This window comes from Ursus maritimus, unplaced genomic scaffold, assembly GCF_017311325.1.
Source record: "Ursus maritimus isolate PB19 unplaced genomic scaffold, ASM1731132v1 scaffold_17, whole genome shotgun sequence".
NCBI lineage: Eukaryota > Metazoa > Chordata > Mammalia > Carnivora > Ursidae > Ursus > Ursus maritimus.
Window position 1 is genome coordinate 28,564,868 of NW_024424119.1, and position 19,044 is coordinate 28,583,911.

The 19,044-nt window shown below is 52.8% G+C and overlaps 1 protein-coding gene across 1 annotated transcript in view; it reads right to left on the reverse strand.

Annotated features, from left to right (window-relative positions):
- The window catches only part of GABBR2 (gamma-aminobutyric acid type B receptor subunit 2), a 333,176-nt gene extending 314,235 nt beyond the window's left edge, over window positions 1–18,941 (reverse strand). The window contains exon 1 of the mRNA XM_040631654.1: window positions 18,621–18,941. Within this exon, the coding sequence (XP_040487588.1) occupies window positions 18,621–18,941 (321 nt within the window). The remainder of the gene's footprint in view (window positions 1–18,620) is intronic.
- Between the last annotated feature and the right edge of the window lie 103 nt (window positions 18,942–19,044).

Consider the following 19,044-nt stretch of genomic DNA (forward strand, 5'->3'; position numbering starts at 1 on the left):
ACCCCGTGTGCTCCCTGGCTCCATAATGAATCGTGGTCGACTAGGGCCTTAGTCTCTACACAGCTACTGCCTTTAAGCTCATCAACTCTGTCCTGTCCGTAAGCAGCTGGTTTTCTGGGCCCAAGTGCCAGCTGACACAGTGAATCCTGGAAAGGGAAAAGAAATCTTGGAATCCTGGAGGGTGAATGTATTAAGCAAAAATTTATTTTTTGGCTAATCCTCCTAGCTAGCTTGATGTCATCAGCAAGATTTGAGCAGTATGACTTCTGTGACCTTATTCAAATCGTTGATTAGAGAATTAATATATACCTTCCTTTGAAAGAAAGAATGCATATCTGAAACTAAAGGCAAAGAACAGAGTCCTGTGGACAGCTGCCACAGATTACTTGCGGTTTAATACCTTTTGGGTTTGAGATCCAGACAATTAGCAGATGCACCTAAATGGACCATCTTCTTTACCTAGTCAAATAGTTACAAGAGATTTTATCCAACACCTTCATGGAGTTCACATTTGTCAGGCTTCTAGCTCCCTGTACCTCAGTTCTCTCATCTGAAAAATGGGAGCAAAAAGAATGCTTGTCTCATCAGGCCTTGATGAGAAGTAGATGATTTACTGCATAAAGTGCTTAGAACAGAGGCTAAGCCCATGGAATGTGTTCCCCTTGTCAATGTTAGTGATGCTTCGCCGAAGGGCTGGCTTCACTTAGCCACATTCATGCCTGCTCCCAGGGCACCTAGGCAATAAGCCAGGATTCCCACCTCCCAGGTTCCAGAGGGATCTTGTCCAGCTCCAAACAAGAAGAGCTGGCCCGGAGAAAAAAAAAACACTGCAGCCAGGGGAGGGACCAGTGTTGTCTTCTGAAATATGCTCTATCCCAGACATCTCCTAGCCCAGCGTTTCCCCAAGGCACGACGGTGGGGGCCTGTGGCTCTGTTGCGTTCTTTCTAACACTCTCACGCCAATTATGATTATTTATACCATACGAAGATCTGAAAGCTCTTGAACTGGCTTCTTATACACATCCAAACCACATAAGAAAATGTTTTCAGGGTATATTTATTGGTTTGCTCTGGTGGGCTCTAAATCTCCTGACATCCTGACTCCCAGCTTACACAGGATGAAAGAATCCAACTATCTACTTCCTGCCCTGAAAAGCAAATTCTGACTCAAAAACAAGAATAGGTAGTTCAAGCTTTACATCCACTGCCCTATTTCTTCCCCCAAACCTAAACGAGACCAACTTTAGTCCCCATTATTTTCACAATGCTGCTTTTTTGGTAACTTTCATGATTTCCTTCCTCACGAGTTCAGACAACTGCCACTGTAGGGCTCTCTCACAGAAACACTTAACAATCCTAGATATTCCTCTCTTGGCTTTTCTCAAGGGCTTTCCAGCACCATTATCTGATTGAAGCATAAAATCACCCTGGGAGGGTGCCCTCTCCATTTTACAGATAAAGAAATCGAGGCTCAGAGGTCCCAGTTCCTGTAGAAAGACCCTGGGAGTCCAGCCATCCAACATCCTGAATTCTGAACATATCTCTTCCCTTCCTTTCAGTTCCCCTAAGCCATTCCAGCTCCCTTTCTCCAAACACCCAGAATGGAGTCATTCTGGTAAAAATCCAGTTGAGTCTTCTGACATCAACTTCTTTATCCGTGGCTGTGAGAAAGCACTGTATTGCTCTGTTCCGAATCTCTTCCCATCCAAATGGGTTTTAGGAACGGCACTTCACTGGTCAGAGGAGAAGTGATCTGTGGTGGGCTGGAAAGGGCTGGAACCTGGCAGGTCTCAAAAGGAAAGCCCCCGGGAGTTTCCCATCTCCAAACCCAGAGCCTGTCCTATTGGGGGATGGAGGGAGCACCTAATCCTTGCCAGGCATCCCGGCACAGTCAAACAGAGACAGGGCCCCCAGCACCAGCACAGTGTGCAGCACCCCTGTCCAGAGCACATGCCTCTGCAGCCACGCTGGCCGCCCGCCATCCCGACAGACAGGCCGGGGCCCTCAGCGCCCGTCCTCTGCCCTCCGACTGCCGGCTTCCGGCTGCTGGCCTTCTATGACAGGGATCCCAGCACGGATCACGGCTCCTCTCTGCTTCCCTTCATCAAGAAAGCCATTAAGGGAAACGTAAAGCTGAGTGCATCTATGAGGTCCCCCTACAGACCCAACTCGGAGTAAGCTCTGAAATCACTCCTGGGCCCTCTTCAGGCCCTGACTCATTTTTCGATTGTTAAAATTAGAATGGTCTCATGGCAGACTTCTGAATCTAAGTGGTGTCAAACGAGGCTGGGTCCTGTTCCCATTCAGTGTTCTCAGGCATCTGTGGTGTGCGCAGCCCCAGCTGGGGCTTTTGGGGACACTTCCTCTCGTCCCTGCCTTCTGGCCACCCAAAGATCAGGTACCCACGTCCCAACTGTGCAGCTGGACAAACAGCCTCAGTGGGTTAGGGGTCTGCCCAAGGCCCCACCACAGGAAGTGACGAGGCCAAGATTGAACTCCAAATCAGCCTGATCCACCTTCCTTCCCCTGTGCCCTCGTCTCTGTGATGCCCCTGGAGATGACCTTGCCTAGCTCCCAAGTGACAGGGAGTGTGTCCTTCAGCTCTAGCCAACAGGAAGCCTCTCCGTTGACAGCAGGTAGCAGAAGCCAGGACCCTGCAGGAGGCTCTCGGCGAGCACGGACTGATTTTAAAATATGCTTTCAGACACGGCAGGCCCCAAGGGGCTTGCATTCCCTGGTCTTCCAGCTCCCTTTCCTCCCCGTGTCTCTCGGGGTCGGCCACCAAGGTGCCTGCCGCCTCTGAACGGCTCAACATCATCCCTTCAAAGTCCCACCGCCCTCCCCCCACCGGGTTCTCCCGTGTCTTCCACTGATGTCCTTCAAGGCCAGCTCCAAGGTCGGCTGCTCTGCCAGGCCTCCCAGGTCGTAGGCTGTACCGGCGAGAGTTCACCTCCTCTGCACGCGCGCACAGCCCTCACCTGTGCCTCCCCGAAGAGTACGTACGACCCGGCCTCGTATCAGTTATTTCGCCGGACAAACACTGCATGGTACTTCCCATGTGTCGGCCAGTGGTTGAAGTCTTTGGCAAACTTATAACTGAGTTAGTTTTTATAACTATCTTGTGAAGTAGGTACTATTGTCACTCCTTTGTACAGACAAGGACACTGGAGCACGGGAAGTGAAGTGGCTTGCCCCAAACTCACGCAGCTAGTAAGTGGAGGCCAGGGGGTCCCGCTCCAGAGCCCGTGCCTGTTCACTGCATGTGAGTTGTCTACACTGTCCTGTGAACCCTCTAAGGGTAGGGGTCACGCACAAGTCCTGCCTGGATGCCCACAGCCTGGCACGAGGCAGGACCTCTGTGCTCCATGTGCAGCATGAGGTCACCTGTCCCGTGCAGCCAGCTGACAGTGGCCGGCAGTACAGATCCTGGTCCAAACTTGCAGCCACTCTGAGCACCTGTCCTCCTCCTGCGGGCGGCCACCTCTGGCAGTCCTTCCTGAGATGCTTGGGAGGATGAAATAGGAAGCACTTTGTCATCCGTGAAGCTGATAGCATCTATACGCACGCCTCACCATCTAGAACTGCTCCCCCCTCTCCAGGGCTTGATTGAAAGGCCTTCGGGAACAGCCAGGATGGAGGACTCCCCCGGCTTCTGGCTGGATCCCAGGAAACCCAGTCAAGAATGCAGGATGATAGACCCTTCCATCTGGCTAGACTGGAGTGAGAGGGCAGCTGTGGGTAGCGCCAAGGGCACGGGGCCTAGCGTCTAGCAGACTTAGACTCAGGAAGTGTCCACTTACGGCCTCACATGGGCTCATTGTTCTGAGCCTCAGTTTCCCCATCTATAAGTGGAGCTAACAGAATTCCTCTCTTACCAGGCTGTTACCAGATGATGCATTTGGAAGAAATAGTAAACTCTAGCACTGCAATTCTTGTTTACTTGTTGAAAGAATATCTATTAAATAAGGTTATTATAAGAACTACATTAGAAACCAACTACACTTCTCCCTTTACCAGACGGGAGTACAAACAAGGTCACATGTCTCTGAATATTCAAAGATGACAGGGCTAGGCATCCTCCCAATGACATCTGGCCCAGTGCACCCCAGGGCCCTGGGGTAGCCTATGCTGTACCCCTCAAGGTGCCCCTGAGCCCAACCCCCGAGGCAGTCCCCTCCAGCTCCGCCCTGCTGCCCTGGCGGCCACAGAGGCTGGGGTTCTCCACTGAAACCAGGGCAGGACCCTGCCCCCCCCCAGGAGGTCAACCCTGGGACAGGGGAGTGCCAGAGGCTGTGCCGGAGCCAAGAGGGAAACAGGACTACCGTTCTCAACCCCGCGCACCTGCGGTTTGCATTTACACATGCAGCCGCAGTCCCCATGGTCCCCACTCCAAGCAAACTTCCTCTGGGAGCTCTTTTTGCCCTTTCCTGCCCCAGACCCTGCTCAGGGCTCCGGCGCTCCTCAGAGGAGGCTCGGCTAGTGCCAAGCTCCGGACAGAGGGAGTCAGTCTCATTCCTCTTCCTTCCAGAGGCCCCTGTGTTCTTCAGATGGCGGGGCTACTGACCCCAGCAACCTCGAAGCTTCCTAGCAGTAAGGGAGGGGCTTCTAGAATGTCATCTGAATACAGAGCCAGACCTTCTTCTAGTGAAAGCCACGTCCCCACCTCCCCCAGCTGTGAGCTCCTGGCTTTCTAAGTGTGCGGTGACAGGGCCGTCCAGGTGACTCTAACTAAAACACAACAGAGGACACCTGCGCGGCTCAGTCGGCTAACCGTCTGCCTTCGGCTCAGATCATGATCCCAGGTCCCAGGACTGAGTCCTGCATCGCACTGGGCTCCTTGCTCAGCAGGGAGTCTGCTTCTCCTTCTGCCCCTCTCCTCTGCTCATTCTCACGCTCTCTCTCAAAAATTAATAAATAAAATATTTTAAAAAACAAAAATAAAACACACCACAGAGGGCCTCCCCCTTGGAAACCAGAACCACAGCCGCTTTCAGAGGCTGGTCTCGCAACTTTCTGCTCTAACCGCACAGCAGGACAGAAGCTCGTCACATCCGCGCCGGGTACCCCACTCTGTGGCATCTGTGGAACACCCACGGGGCAGCAGGTCCGCAGAGTTTTATCTAGTCCCCCAAACAACGCTGGTTATCTGCTACCAAACCTCCATGATACACGTCATAGAAGGGAGGCCCGAGAGAAGTGGCCACCCCACGTCGCCCAGCAGGGCTGAGGGGTGGACCTGGCCTCTCTGGCTGAAAGACCAAGCTCTTTCTGTGACACTTTGTCTCCGTGGGTGTGCAGCACAGTGCCAGCGTGTAGTAGGACCTCAATAAGGATGTGTCACTTGGCTCTCACCACCATGGAGCCACAAGGCTAGAACTAGGGCCAGCCGAGGCCGCAGCTTCCCGGGGGCTGTGAGCAGCTAGAACGCAGCCCATCAATGGTCTGAAGACCCAGCGCCCACAACAGCCTGTAGGATGCGGTAGCTGCGGGGAATGGGGGCCCCCAAACTTCTCAAGTCACGTACATCTCCACGTTGCCTGGCCCAGATCTCTTGAGGTCTGAACCGAATACCTGTCCATTTGCTGGGGAGAGCCAGTGCTCTTCTGGAGAAAATAAGTACCACTGGCTCAGTACATTGGGCATCCCAGCCAGCTACACCTGTGGCACCATTTCAGCTTTCAAGCTGGTGTGCCAGGCTCTGCCCCAGCCCCCAAACCTGCAACCCCCTCCCTGACTGGAGGGCTGGCCCCCCACTGCTGGCCTGAGTCCCAAATCACTTCTTACAGCAGAGAGCCCTCACTCACTCTCATGCCCCCAAATTTCTACCCTGGGACCCTTGTTAGATAGTTTGGCCGTGGATGGTCTTGGGTCTGACATGTGCCAAAGACGGATGGCTGGATTTTTGATGGCTGAAGACATCTGACAGTTGAGAGGAAGACATGTTCACTAGTTCTTGTTCTAGACGTTTCTGTAAGAGTGCCAGCTAGGGTCAGAAAACCTCAGCCCCTGCCTCTCCACTCTCACACTGTTATAATCTAATACTGTGCCTTCCTTCTTTATTAGGAAGTTGAATGAATCACCCGTGCGAACAACATCTCAGTGCCTTTTATTAAGATGTTATTGGAAACAGCCAAAGGCCCTGAGAGAACAACCCAGAATTAATTACTCTTTGTGCTTAGTTTCAGGTGTATCTTATATCTGTAACTCTTTACAACTTTTGTAAACACTTTCACATTAATCTGTTTCTCTTCCCCTCTCTGCTCCTTCCCTCCCCCTCCCCACATCAATGGTCTCTACGATAAGTCCACGGAGAAGCAGAGCGGGCATCATTATTATTCCCATTTTATAAATGATAAAACTAAAGTGTAGAAAAGTTGAATGACTAGTTCAAGGTCATCCAACACTATCAGAGGTGGATCATCCATGTGGAGCACAGAGCTCTTCCCACCGAACCGCCCTGCCCTCTAAGCTAACAGATTTGTCCTGAGCCTAAAGGGAAATGTGTCTCATCACACAGGGACACCAGGACGTTTCTCTCCAGCCTTCAAATACGGTATTCAATTGAAGCTGTCCATTCCTCACAGATGCCTGATAGCATCTTCTCCCTCTGCTCCATTTAGAGGCACAGTTGTGATTTTATCCAAAATTGTTATATTTTACATTGTGTTTAGCACCACTCATGCGAGAAACATTTGCTAAGCACCTACAATGTGCCAGGGGCCATGCGAGGGGCTTGGACACAAAGGTCTTCATTCACTCACAGATATTACCAAGTGCCTGCAGGCTCTGTGCTAGGCACTTGGGACATGGCAGGTACCAGACAGATGACATGTCTGTCCTCATGGGCTGGCTCAGCGCACGGCCAGGTGAGGCGATGGACACCAGCCAGCAGTGACCACACAGAGCTATGAGGGCACCACCAGGAACAAGAGGCCAGGGAAGTTCACCACTGAGCTCCCAGAGCGTGTCGAATCATCCTAGGAATGAGTGGGGTCTGAAACAGCCATGTAGAAAACCCATCCAGTGAGGCTCACGCACAGATCACACACTTTTTCACTGGCCTCAGACACATGCTCCCCCACTGCATGTGACTACATAGCATTTTACACATTTACCTACATTATAATAAAATGACGGTAAAATTTAGTGGGCACCTACTCGATGTGCCCTGTGTGCTCAGTGCTTCGCAGGAATGTTCTACGCCAACCTTCAAAAGAACCCTGAGACAGTGGCATCCCCATTCCACTGAGGAGAGCCCAAGGCTCGGGGGCAGGGGGAACGCACACAAATCGTCTGATTCTGAATGCTCCTGTCTTTCCACAGTGCCCTGCCGACTCCCCAGCGAGGCACGGAAAGCACACAGCAAGACATAAACATGAAGATTGGCCCCAGGAGCCCTTCAGCTCTCACCCATTCATCCCACAGATATCTCCCGAACACCAACTGTATGCCAGGCACGGGGCTGGGTGCTACGGGGAGCCAAAACAGAGCTGCTCCTGCACTTACGGAGCTCATGGTCCCCCGCAGGAACATGGAAGACAAGAGGGATCAGAGGGTCCAACAAACGTAAAACTGCAATTGTGGTAAGTCCTAGAAAGGAAAGGTTCATGGTTCTCAGCGAAAACAGGGCAGGGGATTCTTCCCGAACAGGGAAAATAGACAAAGCTCACTCGAGCTGGTATGTAAGAGATGAACAGAGGTGGTGAAAGTGTTCCAGATAATGGAACAGCTTGTGCAAACGCCCTGTGCAGGGTGGAGGGAGGGGGGCACACTCACCTGAGAAACTGAAAGGACCATGTGTTTAGGTCCAGAGTAGGAAGGGAGAGCATGCAACACTGAGGCTGGGGAGTGGGCAAGGCAGACCCTTGGGGCTTCTGGGGCCATCAGGAGAAGTTTTGTTCCTACCTCCAAAACAAGGGTGAGTCCCTGCAGGGTGTCAGGATGGGAGGCCACCTGATCAGAGTGCTGGGTCAGTGGTCCTACCTGGCGTCTGCACCTGGGGGACAACCCCCGCCCCCACCCCTGACTTGTCCCCTCACCCTTGTCACGCTGCGAGGTGATGATGCCAGACAGCCTAGTTGCATGCCTTTGAGAGCACAGCTGTTGTGGGTTCATCTCCACATGCCCCATGCCCAGCCCCAGGCCTGGCACTGAGCTGCAAGTACAAAGGAGGCAGCACCATTGCCTTCGAGGTAATCCAGGAGAGGCACACACAGACACAAACACTGACACCCCAAGTAAACACTACGGGAGGTGACAAGCTCTGCAGGTGCAAGGGAAGCAGAGAGTGGATCTGTGAGAGCCAGGTGTGTAGACAGACGTGTGAAAAGTGAGGAGAGAGGATAGCGCTGGCTGTGTGTGACTGAGTGGGTGGACAGGGAAATGGGAGAGGGAGAGGGAGAGACAAAGGGTTGGGTGAAGTTCACAAAATAAAGTAAGAAAAGCATCAGCCACTGGCAACATGTGCCACTCGCCTCGATGGGAGGAAGGTAAAAAACCACAGGAGGACGCTGCTCACTTGGTGCTTAAGCCCTGGGCATCAAAGTCGGGCCATTCGCATTGAAATCCCAGCTTTCCACCCATTTGGCTGTCATGTCACGTCACCCCACCAAGCCTCACCTGCAACCTGAAGGCGCCAACGGCACCTACCCCCCTAGGTTGTCGAGAGGATTACATCAGCGAACCCTGCAAAGTGCCTGACACAGGGACTGACGTGTGCTGAGCCCACGATACAGGCGAGTTCATGCTGCCACTGTACTCTCTCCTCCTTTACCTGCACGCTTGCAACTAGATGCTTCCATTCCCTTTTCCTTCTTTTATAACAAGATCAGAAGCTCTCCAAGGGCTTTCCAGTGTTTCTAGGACTCACAGAGTCCAGCATGGAGCTCAGAGGGGTCAGTCCAGCCCCTAGAGGACACCGCGTGGAGTGATAGGTGAGCCAATTCTCCTGTCAAAGTCAAGGCACTCTGAGCAGCCTCGGCGGGAGCCATAGCATGGGCTCTGATTGTACGCCCTGGGGTGGGCTTCCAGGTCCCTGTCTGCCAGTTAAATCCCTGAAACAATTCTGGGCATTCTCAGAAAAGCTTCAGTGAACGGGCAGTTCTAGAAACAAAGTGATTTGGATAATATAGTGATTATTATAAGGATGGCTGTTGCTTTCAAAATCAGTTCCCTCTGAACAAAGTCAAGTGGATCATAAGCAGAGTGTGAAAATATCATTTTCTCTCTGCCACCTCCTGACCCTGCGCCATGAGAGCAACAATAATGCATCACTCCACAAAGTCTTTCTTTGGCTAGATTTTATCTGAATGGTGACTGATGATGTCCTTGCCAAGTGGCAGGAGAGGGGTCTGCTTTAGCCAGCAGCTGTGGAACGTGGGCACTGATGAAGACAGATGAATCCATTTACTCAGTACTTTGGATCTACCACTAATTTTCTAGATGACAATGACACTTCATCCTTCCAGCAATGTAGACTGTTCAAAAAGACTGGAAAAGTAGAAAACTGCGAAAGAATTCCCCAATCGGCGCCAAAAGTTGTCAAAGGTTCATGCCCTTTACTCAAGCAAGAATTCTCGGACCCTTAAGCTCAGCTCGTAACTGATTTACTCTTAGTTTGCACATGATTCTAATACACTTGGTTATCTGATTTGGGGTCCAGACCAAAACCAGATCAGGGAGATGGTCACCTCTAGGCTGAGTTCACCCCATTCCTGAGTCAGTCTTGACCACAGAGGGATACAGAGCAGAAGCTTCCTGCCCAGGAGCAGGGAGCGTGGAATAAGTCTTGTTATTCAGAGGATCCCAGGGGACCTCTTCATTCACCATCCCCAGGCCTGTCAGCAGACCACCTGGCTCACCAAGGCTGATGACTTGACTCCATTCCTCCAATTTCTGCGAGGACCAGAGCCCAGTCCAGCCTCCGCTGGCTCTCATGCTCCCTGGAGGTGGGAATGGGATATCACAACCTGATTCCTATACCCACCAACTGCTGGTTTAGAGGACTGTTCCAGTAAACCCATCTAATACCATAACAGTTCTCAGATGCTGGAAAGTATTTATTTCCTAGGTTTTCATGTACCTTGGACGATGCCGTGTATGTTTGTCAGGGGAGAAGAGAATCACATCAGCTTCGTACATAATCTTCTATTGGAACATCCAACGAGTAACTTTTCCCCTTTGTACTCCACAACTACAGGGGCCCCAAAAGGACCAAATAACAAGAACCCAAAAGAACAAATAAAAAGCGGGCAGGAAGCTCACCTCATATGGCTTGGCATACAGAGAGCACTTCCTCAATTTGTTAAAACTATGCCCATTAATCCTCTTAGAACCAGAGAGCTGGGTTCCAAGCTTTTAGATGTATTTGCTTGTTCAATAAATACTTACTGAGCTCCTGCTCTGTGCCTGGCCCTGAGAGAGTGCCTACAGGGACCACAAGGGAGCCAGACACACTCAGCACCTGCTCTCGCAGTGCTTACAATGGAGCAGAGCTCAAGCCATGCTGCAATTCACAGAGAGAAGCAAGAACTTCCCCATGGTCTTAACAACTAACCTAGCAACAGAACCCAGACCGCCAACCCCATGTGGGGCTCACACCCCCACGGTTCCAGCCTGGTACACCTGGTTGTTCCTAGAAAGGTACAGAAAGAAAGGCGTCTCACCAGCCTCACTGTACATCGTTACATAAGCATAGAGAATAAGAATAAAATAAAGGAGCAGATGAATACAGATGTCCATTGGGTGAGTTACATCATTTAATTTTCTGATCTTCCTACAATCAAAATAAATAACCAAAAAAGTTTGTGACAAGGAGCCACTTACAATCACAATCAAACATAGGGAAAGACCAAATGGGTGCCTCTAGAAGGGGGTCAACTTCCCCAGTGTCCTCCTCTGACCCCTACCACGATTGGCTTGCACTACGTGCAATGCTTTCTATCTGTTTTGACGACCTGTTTAGACCATGAGCTCCTCGAGGGCAGGTTTCATGTCGTATCCACTCTGTGTCACAGAGCCTAGAACGGAGCCTGGCAGAAAGTTCTATCAATGAGAGTGTGTCGCACTAGGGCACTGAGGCAGAAGCGGGTAGTGTCTGCAGCAGCTATGTAGGTGGCCTGGTCAGATCGCCTCTGCAGACAGAACCTACAGAAGGAGGGCGGTCAGCTGATGGCCTTCGCTGCAGCTCCAACTCTGTCACCATATTTGATTCTGCTAAGGACACAATCTCTCAGGCAGCCTGTGGTCAGTGACTGAGTTGAGCAGGGATTCTAGAGCCTGGCTCTTTCGGTCTGATTCAGGACTTCTCTATGAGCAGACTTTGCCCAGAGCAGCCCACTGTCTGGCCCAGACTTGCTGAGCCTCTTCCCACCCATCTCTCCTTCCCCCTCCTTTCACAGCCATCAGCCCAGCGTCATGGACTAAGCGTCTCCCCACCTCCTCTTGTATCTTTCACGGGCGTCACCCCCCAGAGCTCTCGTACTTCTAAATCCATCTTAGCATCCATTTCCTGAAGGACCCAGAATGACAAGTCTACATGGCACCCACCGGCTCCTCGACATTTCCCACCCTCCTCTGAAACTGGCTTGACCTGCGACTATTTCCAGTCAATGGAACAGGAGTAGAAATAATGCACGAGTCACTTCCAAGTCAAGATGGTGAAAAATCCAGTGTGCTTTCCCCATGGATTCCTCCCTGCCCCCATCTTCTTGAAGTCACAAATGGGAGAGTCACACCCAAAATCTGCCTGGATCCTGTGCTCCCACTTGGAGGAGAGGCCCTCAGGAGCACTTCAGACACACTCTGGACTTTGGGTTAGCGAGAGCGAAATTTTATTATGTAGGCAACAGCGATTTCAGGATTTGTTTGTTAATGTGGCACGGCCTAATTCACCCTGACTGACGAAAGATATGTATCCTACACGTGCACCTGTCCAGCATCTCTATTTTCACAGCTCTCTTACCCTTCCAGCTTGCTCACGTCCCTGCTGGGACCGCAGACTCCGCACGAAGAAGCTGATGTGACTCTGTGCCCGTGGGAGGGCAGGCCAAATGCAGGAAGAAGCCCCCGTTCAAGATAAAGTTAGGTTAAACTTTTAGCCCAATACCAAGGGCCAAACTGGCCCTAGCGTGTTAGTTCCACCCACCGCCCCCATGGCTGGCTGGCTAGGTCTAGGGAATTGGTTGGGGGCTGACATGGCCAAGGGCACTGCCCTCACACTGGGGAAGCACGGGGCTGGTGTCGGTGGGAAGAGGCAGGAGGCAGCTGCCTGCAGCCTGACAGTCAACTTAATCTTGATAGATGGGGTCACCTAAGTCCCATGGTGATGGGGGTGGGGGTGAAGACCCTGGAGAGGTAATCTGGACAAACTCTTCCTTCGGTGGCATGCTCACTCAGAAAGGAAATCGGAATTTACTCACAGTGCAGTTCAGCAGACGCTCACTGATGCCCGGCCCTCACGGAGCTACAGTCCGGTGCGGGGACAAAGAGAGCAACCTGCTAGGATAGACGACAGAAGGGACGATGGGGGGCTCGCATCCTCTTCCCCCGGGCCGCTCTCGGCAGCGCGGCGCTGGCACGTGGGATTACAGATAACACTGCCTTACACGTACATCATGTTGTGAGGTTCCACACCCACGATAGTTATTCCTTCTTACAGCCCTGTGAGGTCAGCATACTTGTCCCCACATGGTATGGGAATAACGACAACGGTGACAATAGAGCCACGAATACTTACTGGACACTCGCAGTACCGAGCACTGAGTTGATTACTTTCCCGGGGTGTTCTCATTTGTAGCCCTATTTTATAGATGACGAAAGGGAGGCAAAGCGCCTTGCCCCGGGTCACCAAGCAGGTAAGTGGTACCCAACAGGGATACAAACCCAGGCCTCCCGACATATTGAGGGGCTCATCCTACAGGTACTAGGAACTCGGGGAGCTGAAGGGTCTGAGAGCGAGTCTGCCGTTCTGTGCCCAGCCTCACCCTCGCTGGGCCGCTCTCTCCTCAGGCCCCTACAACACAATGCCTGGACTCAGTGACTCTTGCCTGCCAAATCCACCCCCTGCCTCCCCCCAAGGGTCCCTCTTTGTTGCCCCTTCCATGCTGGCAGGTCTCAGCACTGCCCATTCTCCTCCACATCCTCTCACATGGCCTCTCCCCCTCTGTTCAAGCTTCACCATCTCGCCTTTCGACTGCTGGAGCAGCTTCCTGGCTTCTCAGTCTCCAGGCTCATCTGGCTACCATCTAGGCTCTGCATTCCCACCGGCCCCGATCATAGCATGCCCACGTTCAAAACCACCACCCACACACGGCTCCTCAGGTTCCAGAATAAAGTCCAACCTTCTCGACCTGTGATTCGAGGCCTTCCGCACCCACCACCAGGCTACCTAACCCTCCACAAGCCCTGCACTTGGGGGAAAACGCAACAAGTCAGTGCTCCCCAAACACACCTCACACTTTGTCTCCTTCCATCCTTTGATCTTGGGGCTCCTTCCTGGGATCCAACCTCCATTTCCCTGAGTTCCTGCTTCTCTGTGTCAACATTACATCGGCCCTTTCAGGCCCATCTTGATTTCTTCTCCTCCAGGAGGCCTCTCTTGACCTAGATATGGTCTTCCCTTTCTCTCAATGCCCTTGGCATCCCTGATCTCTTTCTTGAATGTAGCATTTCCCACATGCCTGCCTCTGTGGATATCTGTGATGAGACGCCCCTGGCACCCACACCTTTAACAGCCTCTGATGTCCTTCGAGGAATCACCTCTTCTTCACTCCCTACGCATGTGGTTGGGCAGGGCTGACCTCCCTGCCCTCTCCCTCCATGGAAGCCTGGCTGACGTCCCAGACCATCAGTGCCATGTGATTGGCTCAGGGAGGGACACATGGCCCGATTCAAGCCAACGGGAGCTGAGTTTGGGACTTTTGTTGAAACATTTGGGAAAGAAGCACTCTTCTTACTGGAGTTTCTAAACTGGGAGTGTGTAAATTTGCAGCTGGTAGGGGCCATCTGTGCCACCACATGGGTAGAGCCTGACTGAGAGTGAAGCCAAGCAGAGGAAATCAGAGCCAAGAGCCAGAGAGAGAGACATTTTTTAAGATAGCATTTCAGTCCCTGGATTCAGCCATGCCTGAAGACCACCCACCCCAGGATTTTTCAGTCACAAGAACCAGTTAAAGTGGGGTTTCTATCACTCGCAATGAGTCCTAAGCAATATACCACACTGGGCAATGGGGCAAGAACCACAAAGAAGAGGCAGTCTGATCCAAAAAGGGCTCATTTTCTAACTTTATATTTCTAAGAACAGCTGTATTAAACTATATTCATATATCATAACGTTCATTCAAGTTTATGATTCCATGGTTTTTGAATATTCATAAAACTGTGCCGTCATCGCCACGATCCCTTTCTATCTTACCTTGAAAATGGCCAACATGTGCTGACTCCGTTCTCCCCTATGCACCAGCTCTTCCCTCAAACCCGAGGCTGGGTTTTATTCCCTTCTGCAGCAGCAGAGGCTGCAGTAGGTGCTCAATGAATGCCTGCTGAGTTGTACTCAGACATCCCTGAAAAGCTCAGCCTCCGTCCACCGGCTGTCTGGGCCCTTTCTAAAGCACAGTGAATGGGAGAACAGATATTTGGCAAAGCTGCTCAAGGAAAGGACACGCTCACCTATCACTAGGCTTCCTCTGGATTTTCTAAGCTGGATCCCTGCATCGGGGTAGACTTCCTGTGTAGGGTAGCATGTGCTCCTTTGGCTCCCTGAACTTCCCCTAAGTTTATCACATCATAATTGAAACTAGTAAAAAGTGGGAAAACATACAAATCCAACAACAGGAGAATGACTTAATATTTATGGCACATCCAGGGCATAGAATAGCAGACAGCCACTCAAAGTCATCTTTGCAATTGAGGGCATGGGGAAGTACCCATAACATAATGTTAAATTAATGAAACAAAATATAAAAGGGCACATAGAGTGAGATCTCAAGTACATGAAATAGTAAAAACTGGCAACTGGAAGGGAATAATGCTAATTATTAGGTATAACTGTCTTTATATAGATGGATTGTGAGCAATTATTTTTCTTCATGCTTCTTTCTCATTTTCCATTTTTCTAAAATGAATGTTACTTCAGTCAAAGTAGAAAAGCCAAAACTATTTCTTAACTCATCTCTTGGTTATTATTTAATTTTATTAATGTGGCTACCTAAGAATGAGAAACAACCATGTGAAAAACATTCTGAATCTCCTGCAAAACTTTTTTAAAAAGACATCATCCTTCAGAATCTTTTAATCAGACTTGTAAGTATTGTAAGTCTCCATTTTTACCTTTTTACCTTGACCGCCAGGAAGCTCAGAGCTAAAATGCAATATGCAAAATTGCAACAACCCAGGTTCTTGGTAGAGTAACTTCCATGTTTCTCTGTTTTCTTAGGTTTCCTTTTATTTGTATATTCAGTTGTCTCACTTGTGTTTTTATATACTCAACCCTACTTTGGGATACATAAAAAAGTATGTGCTGAAATGATTTTATCTGCAGCAGAGAAAAGAGGTCCTAACTAGCAGATGCTCTGTTGGAATGCTTCATTTTTAGGAACATAAGGCACTGAGTGGGGCTTTGCACGTTCTATTGTTATTCTAATTACAGTAAGAGGGTCAACCTAAAGAAATTCAAGCGGGAGCCTCCTTTATTGAGAGAAGCTCTCCCAGTGATCAGATTAACCCATTACTTGGTAAGGCTCCTTCTCTTTGAAGACTGTGTGGACCAAGGTCCATCCTGGCTGCCCACAGCCCCTGGCGGTTGACTGACAGCCAATGTCAGCAAAGCCAGCCAAAATCCATTCACCACATCCGTCCTGTGTTCAAGTCTACTGACAACAAGTTACACAGCAGAGAAGTGATTAGGGAGCACACACAATCCGCAACGACGGCCCATCTGACTAAAACAGGCCTCAGACGCTCCAACACAGGCCCCAGCCACCCTTCGGATCACTGTGTGTCTTGCTGCAGTTACCCACACGGAGCATTCCTTTACTTGCGTTCAGCAAGGAAGGACCTCTCCTACGGAGATGGGCCACTTGAAAAAAGGAAGTATTATATCATCTGCATGTTCTCCCAGACATGACACCTCATGGCAGGAGGTAACATACGTATTTGATTGTAAGTCAAAATTCTTTTTTTTTTTCTGGTGATAACTTCACTGACCCTTCATGAGACTTCGAAAGTAAGAAAAACAAAATAAGCAGTCTTAATATTTAGTTGTGACCATCTTATCACTCCTCAAGCTGCCACGTCTTACTTGTGGACCACGCCAGAGGGAAACGAAGGAAGGGAGGCAGGAAACATTTCGTTGTCCTCCAGCATGTCAGACGGAGCCCTGGCTGCCGGAGGGGGGGGGGCAGCTCACGGCACTCTCCCCCCGGGGCCTGTTATCCCCCGGAGCATCACACCACCACCCTACCGAGTACATGCAACAGCCCACTTTCCCAGATGTGAGAATCTAGGCTGAGACAGAGTCAATGACCCCACTCAAGGTCACCCACGGGGAAGATAACTGGTGTCTGACTAGAACCCAGGTCTGACCCACCCAAAGCCCATGCTCTGTGCCCCTTCATGCGGCTGGAGCCGCTTCTCTGTTTGCATGAGGCTGACAGTACCCTGTGCCCTCCTTCCCACACTGCTTCCTGCAGATTCCCACCAACTGCGGAGCCTCTCCTCTCGCCTTTGGGCCCTCTCACTCAGAAAGTCATCAAAAGCACACTTGAAAGATAAATGTAAAAGCTTCAACCCACACCCTGAAACCAAGCACCCATCCCTCCGCTGCCACAAACAAGCTAATGTGAAATCTCTTTCAGGGAAGCTTTCTGAAGGGAATAAATTGATGATGAAAACATTTTGCAGCCGACAACACTTGGTGATGATGCAAGCAGGGCTGCCCTATCTACAGAGGCTTCTGCCTTCAAAGAGCCGGCTCTCTCCTGGCCCTTCCGAAAGAATCTGTACAGAGGCGACAGGGAACCAGGGCCGAGGGGACATGCCTAGGTCAGAACTGAGGTGCGCTCTGCGTTTATGCGTGCCACACAAGTCCCCCAGAAAACTTGCAATGTTCGGGCAAAGATGAGGGCGACGAGAATGTCATTCAGAAATAATTCCACACCCGGGTTAGCTCTGCTCAGCCACCCGGCTTGCATCCTCCAGGGGCAGAGGGAGGCTCTCGGCTTGCAGCAGCCTGCACGCACCGCCACCAACTGCCACCCGTTCCTTCACCTTTTATTTACAGCACAGAGCAGCCTGGCTCATCAGTGAAGGGGGGAGGCGGGGAATAGAGATGCCATCCAGATTTCTGCTCTTTCTCAAGGGACAAAAAAAAGGGTCAGGCAGAGAAGGAAGCGGAGCCCAGGCTGCAGGGGCAGCGCGGCGGCGCCAACCTCCTCTCGAAAGGCTGGGAGGAGAGGCACCTGGGCTGGAGCAGAAGCTCCCGCGAAGCCGCGGGAAGCCGGGGTCAAGCCCAGCGCCCGGCCCGGCTTGGCGCGGTGTTGGAGGCGCCAACAGAGCGCACTGCACAGGAAATCACTGCCCCCTTCAGGCCGCGTCTGAGACGCGGCGGCCGGAGCGGAGGGGCTCCCTCAGTCCGGAAAAACTCGCAAACCCGACCTCGCGCGGCCGGCGACCGCTCCTCCAGAACCCCTCCAGCAGCCGTGCAGGCGGGGCAGGTCCGCGCTGGGGCTTCAGCCAGAACCCGCGCTGCGGCCGTTAAGAGGGGCTTGGGATGCGAAGCTCTGGGCTCTGAGGCTCCCCTCGGAGAAGGAGGCCGAGCGGGCCAGCCCGCTGCTGCGCTCCAAGTCCGTGCCTCAAGTCTGCGCCCGGAGAAACTGCACCTGCAGCGGCAGGGCCAACAGCAGCGGGGCTGCTGGACACCCCCGCGCGTCCGCAGTGAGACCTGCTCAGGGCACTCCGTGAGCAACTAAACCGAGGGGGAGTCTCCCCATAAAATCACTCCGGCAGGCAGCGCCGGGCACATTCAGGCAGCAGCCTTTCAGAGCCGGCGGCCCCACACCTGCCCGCGCGGTGCGGGCTCCGAGCCGCCCGCGCGCACCACGTTCCCAGCCCTCCTGCGCGCGCTGGCCCCTCGGGTCCCGGAGCCCTCCGGACCGCAAAGCGCGGCCGGGCTCTCCTGGGGGCCCGCGAGCAGGCCATGGCCTCTCTAGCCCCGGGTGGCCCAGTTTCCAGTCAATGCGCCTGTTCCTCCCACCCGGCAGTCCACAGCCCCACCAGCGGGACCTGGGCAGGGGTAACCACTGCAGGCCTTTTAGAGGGTCGTCCCCACCTTCTACACTCCTTGTCTGGTTAAAGGAAACCCGTCTTCTATCCCCCACCCCCATCACACATATACACACATACGATCCCAGAGGAGGGAGATGCTCAGAAAATCTTGGTACCAGCTGTGCCAGCCAAGCCCGAAGGGACCCCGGGGTGAGCCCTGAGCCCCAGCCCGCGGTGCCCTCGGCAGGCATAGGCGACTCAGTCAGGGCTCTGCCCAAGGGCCGAAGCTTCCCTCGGTTCGGCACTCCCTCACCCACCGCCCCCCACAGCCCCGACGGCGCGGGCGGCCGGACACTCACCTCGGTGTCGTAGAGCCGCAGGTCGAGGAAGTAGGGGCGCAGGAGCGACTCGTTGCGGATCTGCTCGATGGCCAGTTCCACCGCGGGGAGCACGCCGCGCCCGATGCTGCCCTTGGCCACCTCCTTGGTGAGCGGCATGAGGCCCATGATGGAGAGCGGCGGGCTGCTGGGCGGCGGCCGGGGGGCACCTCGCGCCCAGCCCCAGGCCCCGGGTGCCAGCGGCAGCAGCAGCGGCAGCAGCAGGAGCAGCAGCAGGCGCGCGGGTGGCGGCGGCGGCGGCGGCGGCGGCCCGGGCTGCCCGGAGCTCCGCGGGGAAGCCATGCCGCGCCGCGGGCTGCGGGCGCCGGCTCACTCGGCCCGCATGGCCTGGCCCGGCCCGCCGCCCCGCGCCAAGCTCTCCCCGCGGCGCCCGCGCAATGGCGCC